At 35.8% G+C, this 10,886-nt stretch overlaps 1 protein-coding gene across 1 annotated transcript; it reads right to left on the bottom strand.

Moving 5' to 3' along the window:
• Positions 1–1,100: 1,100 nt before the first annotated feature.
• Positions 1,101–6,260, bottom strand: LOC123663725. Its single transcript, XM_045598391.1, has one exon. The coding sequence runs from the start codon at positions 6,258–6,260 to the stop codon at positions 1,101–1,103; it is 5,160 nt and encodes a 1,719-aa protein (XP_045454347.1).
• Positions 6,261–10,886: the final 4,626 nt, after the last annotated feature.

Genomic DNA, 10,886 nt, shown 5'->3' with positions numbered 1-10,886 from the left:
ATTATTTGACCTTTGAAATCTAATTTATTGAGGTAGGTTGGGCGCGGTAATCTCGGTTATCGGTGTGATATAAAAAATTCTTTTCGCATTTGTTACCTAGTTTATATAGGTACGTGAGGCTATAAAATATTACATTAGGATTCATATATCTGGAATAGTTAAACATGTGTTTTCGTCATTTGTGAACAATGCCATATTTATTATTCAGTTAATACTGCTAGAAATTTTCATTGGTTTTCCGGAAATTTTTAAGACAAAAACACATAAAAAGTTAATGTTTCAACTTTGGATAAGCCGCTGACGGTTTTTAATACCTATCTAAACACTTTTTTCAGCGTTTTTTAAAACACGTTATTAAAATAAAATGAGCGTAGCATGTTTGCATGAAGGTTTTTCCATTTTTGTAGATAGAAAAATAAAGACAAATGTATGGAAATTGCACCTGAGCGGTGGCGGAGTCACATACATAAAGTGTTAACGATGTTCACGACAAGCAGCACAAACGAAGTACAATGTATAACGTACCTGGGTCTGCAACTGCACGATGATCCAGCCTTTCTCGAGGGCAGCAATTCTAATAATCTTGAAGCACGTTGGTGAATTATAAGCGATTAACGGTTATTAGCAAATTTTGAAAGGCAACGGTTTTACAAGCAGAGAGTATCTGTCGAGCGCGTTTGACTGCCGGCGGCTGTCACCGATTTATGCATTGCTCCACAGATAACAAATACGTCATACATGACAGTTGTGAACTTTAACTGCTACGTTCGTATGTACGTACTTGTGTGAACATCGTTTCTGCTAGTAATTTATTTTGGTAACGGAACATCCCGCCCACCAAAATACCTATGGTATTTTCTGGCAAAATAAGATTGAATTAATAGAGACAAATAACGAATACGATACGATGATAACAAAATGAAAATGAAAGATACGATGTTAGCAAGGTTGAAATAAACATGTATCACGATAAGAGTAAATTGAATAGAGACAACATTGGAATAGAATGAAAATATTAATTTAACCTATGACTTAACCAATATGAAGAAGAAGAAAAAACAAAACAAAAAAAAAAAAAAAAAAGATTATATATAATTAACTTATTGTTCGATTGGAAGAGGGCATAACTTAACCAATGGACGATGAGTCAAATGATTTTGCGATGTTTTAACAACAGCACTTCGAGCTATCCCATCAGCACCGAAGTGTAGATCAACCACTCTACCCAGTGACCATTGAAGTGGTATACGATTATCATCTTTAATTATCACCATTGAACCCACTGATAACGGTTTAGATTCTTTAGTCCATTTGGCGCGTTCGGTCAATGAATTAAGGTACTCATGTTTCCATCTAGACCAGAAATTCTGATGAAAAGATTGTAACAGCTGCCACCGATTAAGCCGATGAAGTTTAGTGTTAGTGTGATCCTCATCGGGGACAGCAGTTAAAGGTTCTAGGGTGAGAAAATGTCCAGGCGTGAGCACAGTCAGATCGTTAGGATCAGAACTGAGGGGATATAACGGACGCGAATTCAGAATTGACTCGATCTGAACGAAGAGTGTAGTCAGTTCCTCAAAGGTGAGTACTTGATCGCCTACAACTCGATGCAAGTGTGTTTTTGCAGCTTTAATCTGGATTTCCCAAACGCCACCGAAGTGAGGTGCCGAGGGCGGGTTAAATTTAAAATCAATTTTCTCAGCAACAGAAGCCCTCTCCATAAGAGCTGACAATTGATTTCTAGCACCAACAAAATTGGTGCCACAATCAGCATGAATCACGTTACACCGACCGCGTCTTCCAATAAAACGGCGTAGTGCGGCAATAAATCCCTCTGCAGATAACGTAGACACTACTTCGAGATGAACGGCCTTCGTAGCAAGACAGACAAACAAGCATAAATATGCCTTATCAATTTTTGCTCCACGATGAGAACCGAGTTTAATGCGAAAGGGTCCCCCGAAATCTACACCTACTACTGAGAAGGGTTTTATTTGGTTAACGCGATAGGATGGAAGGTCACTCATAAAAGGTTGCAACGGTTTTGAATTTGTTCGATAACATTGGACACATTTCGATAAACGACTACGAACGACACGTTTTGCTGAAATAATCCAAAACTGCTGCAGTAATAAAAAATGGGTTGTATTTATGCCCGTATGGCAGTAGTTACGATGAATAAAGTCTATTATTAAAATGGTTAGTGGATGGTCAGGTGGTAACAATGCAGGATGCTTATGTTCATATTCAAGCCCCGATCGCGAGATTCTACCTCCAACACGAAGAATACCGTAATCGTCCAAAAAAGGGTTAAGTTTTTTAAACTGTTTAAGAATCGGTCTCTTAGCTTTAATATTTAAGATTTCTTGAGAGAATGCAATTTGTTGGACGTGTTTTACGATCTGCATAAGCGCATTATGTCGCTCGACGTTAGTGATATATAGGTTACAATTAGGACGATTAGAATTTTTTGCGTTTCTTATAAAGCGATTTATGTATGCCAAAACGTTCAACAATTTTTGTAAACTTGAGAATTTAGATAATAACATTTCGAAAGTACCTTGATGAGATTCGGTTAATTTCTTTTCAATCAGAAGAACTGACGATAATTTAGACTCGGACTTTACGACTGCCTCGTCAGATGGAGAGAGACTTTCAAATGAATTTGGCCACGTAGTTCGATCCTTTGATAGCCAGGATGGCCCCGCCCACCAAAGGGAATTGTGAACGATTTCATCCGGAAACTGTCCTCTTGAACAGACATCGGCTGGATTTTCCTCCGAGGGCACGTGATGCCAGCATTCAGTCGGTATTATATCATGAATGTGGCTCACCCGGTTTGCTACAAATGTAACCCAGCGCGATGAATGAGACCTTAACCACGATAATACAATTGTAGAATCGGACCACATATAAGCTGCGCTCAAAGGGATTCGATCCACATAAGTATCCCGTACGAATCTGAATAGATCTGACAGAAGGACTGCAGCGCAAAGTTCTAAGCGGGGTAATGATATTCGCTTTAAAGGTGCTACACGAGCCTTTGAACAAATTAAACGGACTTGAATCTCTCCATTGTGATCTGTGAAACGTAAATAAATAACGGCCCCATATGCGATTTCGGAACTATCACAAAATCCGTGAAGTTCGTATGAGGTAGCAATCGAACTAGTGATTTTTCGAGGAATTTTGACATCAGCTAGACAAGAAAGGTTAGCTCGATAAATGTCCCAGATCTTAACAATCTCTTCAGGGGGAGTCTGATCCCACCCGACGCCAAGTATCCACAATCTTTGGATGAGACATTTTGCCTTTATCGTAATAGGAGATAAAAATCCCAGAGGATCAAAGATTCGCGCGATTTCACTAAGAATTGATCGTTTGGTACACGACTGGTTTGATGATTTAACTTCAAACAAAAATGCATCTGATTTAGGATCCCATTTCAAACCAAGAACTTTCAAAGTAAGAGTTTCAGAATCATCAAAAGAAACCGACTCAGTTAAACAGTCCTCCGGAGGCAGATCAGCTAATAATTGTGGGTCGTTACTCATCCATTTGCGGAGATGAAAACACCCCAACTCAAAAAGAGCAATAATTTGCGATTTAGCTTCTAGAGCTTCGTTCAATGAAGCCTGGCCAGTAATAACGTCATCAATATATACATCAGAGAGCGCGATTTGTTTTGCCAAAGGAAACCCATCACCTGAATCCTCAGCAAGCTGTCTGACCGTGCGACAAGCAAGGAAAGGAGATGAAGAGACTCCATAGGTTACTGTATTTAGGCGATACTCACGAAGTGGGTCGGCAGGGGAAAATCTCCAAAGAATACGCTGATAGTCGCGGTGTTCAGGTGAAATTAGGATTTGACGATACATGGCGCGAACGTCAGCGATAAATACGATTTCATGTTCTCTAAAACGCAATAGAATTTCCAAAAGATTTGGTTGTAATTTTGGACCGATAAGCTGTGAATCATTTAGAGAACGAGAACGGAGATCCCTAGCCGAAGCGTCAAAAACGACACGGAGACGAGTAGTTACGGAATCAGGACGCAAAACGCAATGATGAGGGATGTAGTATTTACCTCTCCCCATTTCGTCTATGGGAACGAGCGACATATGGCCACTGTGTTGATACTCTTCCATAAATTCGGAGTATTGACGACGCAATTCTGGATCACGAGAAAGCCTCCGTTCGATTGCACTGAATCGTCGTAAAGCAACATCACGAGAACCTTCAAAGATTGGCTCCGAATCATGTTTAAACGGTAACTTCACGATATATCGGCCCGATTCATCTCGTGTATGAGTTGTTTTGAATTTATGCTCGCACAATGATTCTTCTGGAGTTAAGGATGACGCTTGTGGTAATGAGTCTAGTTCCCAAAACTGCTTAACTAATGAATTTAATTCATTGTCATCTTGCAATGATGTATTTAACAATGAATTGGAGGCTAGCTGTGATTTGCCAAGCAGTAGCCAGCCAAAGACGGAATTAAATGCGGTAGGTTGATTAGGACCACCTTTGATTGTTTTATTTAGTAACGATTCGGTAAATACATCCGCAGCGAACAAAATATCAATCGGACCAGGGATGTCGAATCCTGGATCTGCCAAAGGTAGTGATTCGATATGTGACCACTCGGTTGTTTTTAATTTAGCGATGGGTTGATCCCCACAAATTGAATCAATGACATGCATATCTAAGTTGAATATAATTTTATCATGGTGACCGATCTGACAACGAACATGCCCTACGATTGAAGTCTGTGTTTCGCCTATACCGCTTATGTGAGAAGAGGATGGAAATATTTGCAGTTGCAAACGATTCACTGCTGCTGTGGTTATAAAGTTATTTTGACTTCCGCTGTCAAACAAGGCTCGAAACGATTGCATACATCCGGACGAATCCTTGACCTGCACAATCGCAGTTGCAAGTAAAACTGCAGTATTAGATTTAGAATTTGTCACTAATGACGACGTATTATTGTTTTCGATACCTTTCTCACGGTGGAGTAGGCTGTGATGCTTACGTTTGCAAACACGGCACGAAAAAACGGAATTGCAGTTTTTTAATTGATGAGACGACTTAAGACAGTTGTAACACCAATTCCTCTCGGTGGTTATTTTGATACGTTCTTCTACGGGTTTTTTAAGGAATTCAGAACAAGATAAGATCGTATGCGTCTGTGCGCAAAAAGGACATTTATTCGATACGGCAACATTTTTACTATTTTGTTGTACGTCAGCTGAAGCTATCAAGGCATTCGTCTTGTTGAAAGGTTTTTGAAAAGGTGTCGATGAAGCAGGCTTGATGACCTGTTTACTCAGTTTATTTTCAGTAAAATGTGTATCGCGCAACAAAGCCTCACATTTAGTTCTAAGAAAACCAATTAATTGTTTATATGTAGGGAGGTCAACATCTGAATATTTTTCCTCAAAACTACGACGTAAGGTTGAATCAAGTTTCGATAGTATGTGATAAACCAAAATAAAATCCCAATGTTGAATAGGTAACTCAGCAGTTTTTAAAATACTTAAATTTTCTTCAAATAAATCTAGCGATTTCCTAAATTCAATTCCGTTAGTACATTTAAACTCAATAGCTAAAAGATCCTTCCAACATGTAAATGTTAAAGCGCGTTTACACTTATACCGAGCGATGAGCGCTTGATACGCATGTTCGTAATGTTCGTGTGAGAGAGGGAACGCCTTGACAACGAACAACGCTTCACCGCTCAAAGATGAAGTCAAATAATGAAACTTTTCAATATCGCTTAAGGAAGGGCAATTGTGAATTAATTCATTAAAAGTATCAAAATACTCAGGCCACCGTTTTATGTCACCAGAAAAATGAGGAAGTACGATTTTTGGTAACCGAATATTCGAATTAGAAGACACGCGTGATGAACTTTCCGATTGTCCCCTTGTTATTGACCGATGGATAGCTAATACATTATAATACATCTCGTCGAATCGTTCATAAGTATCATCAAGGTCATCAGAATCCGAAGGTTCTAAAATTTGTAAAATATTAAGATGCGCATGTTCAAAAGTTGCTGCAATATCTTTTATTTCTTGGTAATAAGATAGAAACATGTCACGTTGAGAATGATCCGTTAATGATAAATTTCCGAGTTCCAACGCCTTTTGTAAGCGATTATGAGCAATAGTTCGTTTTCTACGCAACATAGGTAAATCTTTTGTTGTATATTCAACATCGATAGATTTCGGTTTACCTTTTTTAAACGCACTCATTTTACGTGTAGAATGTTTACTTAATAAATACGACATATTCAAAGTTCGATAAAATAACAATTACTTATGTAGGTAGATATAAAATAATTCCTAATGAAATATAATTTTAAATAGACAATAGAATTTTAGTTCGTTTTAATTAGTAAGTTCGAACAAATTACTACTAACATATATTGTATTGTTTTGTATTTACTATAACATATACTGGGATACAAGGTGGAATGCTAAAACGTAAATACGTACAGCGAGCGGCACAAGTTCGTTTGCGAATTGTATGAAAATCGAACAAATTATGTTGTAATCTGTGTCGCCGCGTGTACTCCTTTGTTTCTAATTTAAATGTTATTTAGATGAATTCGCTGTGATATTCAAAACAAAACAATTATTATTTGATATATAATGATGCAAATTAAAGAAAGTATTATGAATTTAGTGTAAAATGTAAGCCGATAAGAAATTAAGCACCGATATTTTGTGATTGCATAACTTTGTTCCTACGATTTTACACTGAATATTTCCGTTATTTGCGATACGAAATTGAAAAAACGCCTTTTCGATAGTGACAATTATTAAAATTACTTGATACTAGGCACGAAAATGGATAACCTGGCGATGACGGAGTAACCAAAACTGCGATGTTAGATTATGTTTCAGGTTAGGTTATTACGATTATTGATACGATTTCACCAGAAAATACCATATATACCTAGCTCGAATTGTGAAATAGGCCGGATCCCGGGTTTCGGCACCAAATTTTATGTATGGAAATTGCACCTGAGCGGTGGCGGAGTCACATACATAAAGTGTTAACGATGTTCACGACAAGCAGCACAAACGAAGTACAATGTATAACGTACCTGGGTCTGCAACTGCACGATGATCCAGCCTTTCTCGAGGGCAGCAATTCTAATAATCTTGAAGCACGTTGGTGAATTATAAGCGATTAACGGTTATTAGCAAATTTTGAAAGGCAACGGTTTTACAAGCAGAGAGTATCTGTCGAGCGCGTTTGACTGCCGGCGGCTGTCACCGATTTATGCATTGCTCCACAGATAACAAATACGTCATACATGACAGTTGTGAACTTTAACTGCTACGTTCGTATGTACGTACTTGTGTGAACATCGTTTCTGCTAGTAATTTATTTTGGTAACGGAACAACAAACTATATTTATTTTTGAGCTTCTTTTGAAATTCCATATTTTACCCCATTATCTCCAATGAGCTATATATATATATATACTACTTATTGATGCTTGATCGACAAATGATTGAGAAATGAATTATCCGACCCTATTTTGACTCTATTTTACCGTAGTTTAATATGAAAAGAAACGAAAATAATAGTAATTTCTCTAATGACCACTACTTGGGAATTTTTTGAATTATAAAATTATCACCAATTTCATGTCATTTGCAATGCTATTATAATGTTTAATGAAAGTTGTTGTTCTTTGCGGCAAACTCTAATGTATTACGAAAAACATTCATTAATGGGCCTTATTTCCTACTATAAGGTAAGTACTGTATGTATACTACGAGCTGACTGTAACTTCAATACTATCTTTATGATTTATTTGCCTTAAATGTTATATCTGTAAATCTTGTATTTTAAATAAATATATATTTTTTAAGTATATAAATATACTATTTTATAATGTTTATTGTTTTGTAACTAGGCGAATTACATTCATTATAATGAAACAAATTTTTCGGATTTTATCGCGGTGCCGCTTTTCTTTGCCCTACTGTCCTGGAAGAAGTCGTTTTTTTAGCGATAAGACCGCCTTTGTACATCTTTCTCTATTTGTACTACTTTTGTTTGTACCTTTTAATGGTGTGCAATAAATAAAATAATTTGCAGACGCAAGAACCGAATGCTTACACACCACCATGCGTAAGCGATGCGCATCTTTTGTGCGTAGAGTAAGGGGCAGCCAAAACAGTGTGCTGAAGATGATCGCGGAGCGTTTTGACTGCTTCTAGCTCCGGCATTGCTGCGATAGACACCTTGCGATACAAATGCCGGAGCGAAAGCTTTAAATATTAATTATTATTATTCATATTGGACATTGTGTGATTGTAATTAGTTTCATTTTATTATTGTAATTGTGTTTTTCAAATTGTCGTGACATTTATTTATTTATTTTTTAAGTTGTATTTGATTATAAGAATTGAAGACAGTCAAATTGTTTTATGGGTCAAATTGTTGCCTGAAATAAAGAATTATTATTATTATTATTAATAAGGAATATTATTATCATTATTAATATTTATTAGTCCTCCCATGACCACAGTTGCTGTAAAGTATCCGAAACGGCGGTATTAAAAATATAAATATAATACAAAAATTGTTCATCAAAATAGTTGCAATGGTTATAATGTTTTTAGGCAATTAGAAAGTTATTTTATAAGATTGTAGATAGTTGTACTATTTGTGGTAAATATAGACACGTCCTATAAAAGTTTTTATATTGGCGTGTTGTTTTTATCATTTAAACGTGTTTGTGCTAAACAGACGCGTATATCGTACAATTTTGATATACTTATAAACGTGCTGGAAAATTTTAGCAACAAGTGGAAGTAGATTACCATCTTCAACTGTTGCGTACAGCAAATGAGGGGAAAGTGCTAGGCCTTTTTAATGATTTTCAAAGATAGAATTAAAATTTAATTTAAAATTTCGTTAGTAATAAAATTTTTAACGTTAGCACCTTACTAAAATGTATATGTATGTAGATTATATAATCAACTTAAATAATTTTAAGTTATTTTATTTCAAGTCAGATTATTATTTTTAATTATTTGATATTATTTAAAATACAGTTTTTGTAGTTATTACAATATAGCGGATACTAATATATATTTTTTATTTAACATATTATTCTGGTAGATGCTTTTTCATGTTGTTGGAATTGATCGCTCTCGGATCGTATCGGGTATCATTGAGTACACCAATAGTTCACAACACGTAGGATCGGTCGTCATTCTACTGAAGTAGATAAAAAAAAAAAAAACCGTATACTCAATGGTGTCAAGTATGATTTGCTCCTGTGTCAGAGGTTCGGAATAACACAATACAAAAGTACTAATCTCAGACCACGGCAAACATCTCTATCCATTATACAAATGTTTGTCGTGTGCGGGAATCGAAACCGCAACCGCCAATGCAACAGATATGAGCCAGTACTTTGACCGAGGCGCGAGCGGTTCGTCAAACTAAAAAAGATTAATAAGTTTAACACGATTAAAAAAAATGTAAGCTTCCCTAAACGTGAAGTTTCCTATACCGCAATATCTATTGAAACGGCCATTAAATTTCTACTAATTATTTTTTTTTTAATTTAAAGCCAAAAATGTATTCACGTTTAAAAATATCAATGACCGAAATCTCAATCAACTGTTATTCCGTGTTATAATTATGTTGATGAACACAAGATTAATCTCTACCAAAAAAACGTGAAAGTGAATAAAGGTTGTCGAGTTTTTCAGTTTCAACATTTTACCCATCGACGTAAAGAAGATCAAGAGCAACGGGATCAAGTCCAAGATATCTTGAGGAATGCAAAATACTAAACAAGCGGTTTTTTTGATGCTTTGTGTGTATTTTTTGAATATTTTTGTCTGAATACTACATATACTAAAAAAACACAGCGAATACTAAGATATCGTCTGCCCGAGTAGAAATTGTTTCGTGTTCCTTAGAAGGACCAGACCGGGCATGCCTGATCTGGACCGAATAAGGTATAACATTCAATATAAATTTCTTTAATTATATTCATATTTGAAAAATAATAATTAAGAATGTATTATGTACATACGACATTTAAAACAAAATACGTTAAGAATATAGTTAGTGATAATTTCACTGCAACTTCATACTGCAAATAATGACAAAAAAGACAAAAATAATGCATTGTTGTTTATTCTCGAATCGCTGACTAAGCTAAATTTGACTTATGTTAACATTTTCAATTTTCGTATTCAAAGTTTACAATTCGTCAATTTACCGTAGAGCGATTTAAGTAAACGTTGAAATTCAATGCTTTCTTTGTAAGGTTTTTGTTTATATTAAGTTCTGGGTTAAATAGTGTTAAATTATAAATTTTACTGCTATAGGCTTAAGAGCGTCCGCTACGATAATGATACGCACAATATTTTAGGACACGATTTTTTTATTTACTGCTAAAAATCAATATTTTCCTAATGCCCATTACGCACGTTGGTTCAATTTTATGATGATTAGCTTTCTACGCGGCTTGTTTGATTTGAACTCCCCGAGGTCTTGTTTGCCTTCGTCAAACAACATTTGAAGCGTGCTCAACTGTGCTATCTTAGAACTGGATTAGTTGAAATCATGTGCTAAATAAGGGATCTACCGATCCGATAGAATTATTTTTGCGTTAGAAAGCCTGTTCATTTAGAATAATTAAAGGCTAGACTATTAAAGCTGAGCTCTAGCCATAAATGTGGGGCCGGGTGAAACCTTATTAATATGTAACGTATTTCGATGTCTTTCATACGGGATACAAGACAGAAATAGTTGAGCAATGTATTAACGATATTTAAAAAATGACTAACTGTTTAGTTTCTTTCTTCTTGATTCATTTAATAGAATCTACATTT

Source organism: Melitaea cinxia, chromosome 20, assembly GCF_905220565.1.
Source record: "Melitaea cinxia chromosome 20, ilMelCinx1.1, whole genome shotgun sequence".
Classification (NCBI taxonomy): Eukaryota; Metazoa; Arthropoda; class Insecta; order Lepidoptera; family Nymphalidae; genus Melitaea; species Melitaea cinxia.
This window is presented reverse-complemented; position numbering and strand designations above follow the sequence as displayed.

What these genes read in the sequence shown, in the direction of transcription:
- LOC123663725 (XM_045598391.1), bottom strand. Translation starts at nt 6,260, where the DNA reads ATGAGTGCGTTTAAAAAAGGTAAACCGAAATCTATCGATGTTGAATAT.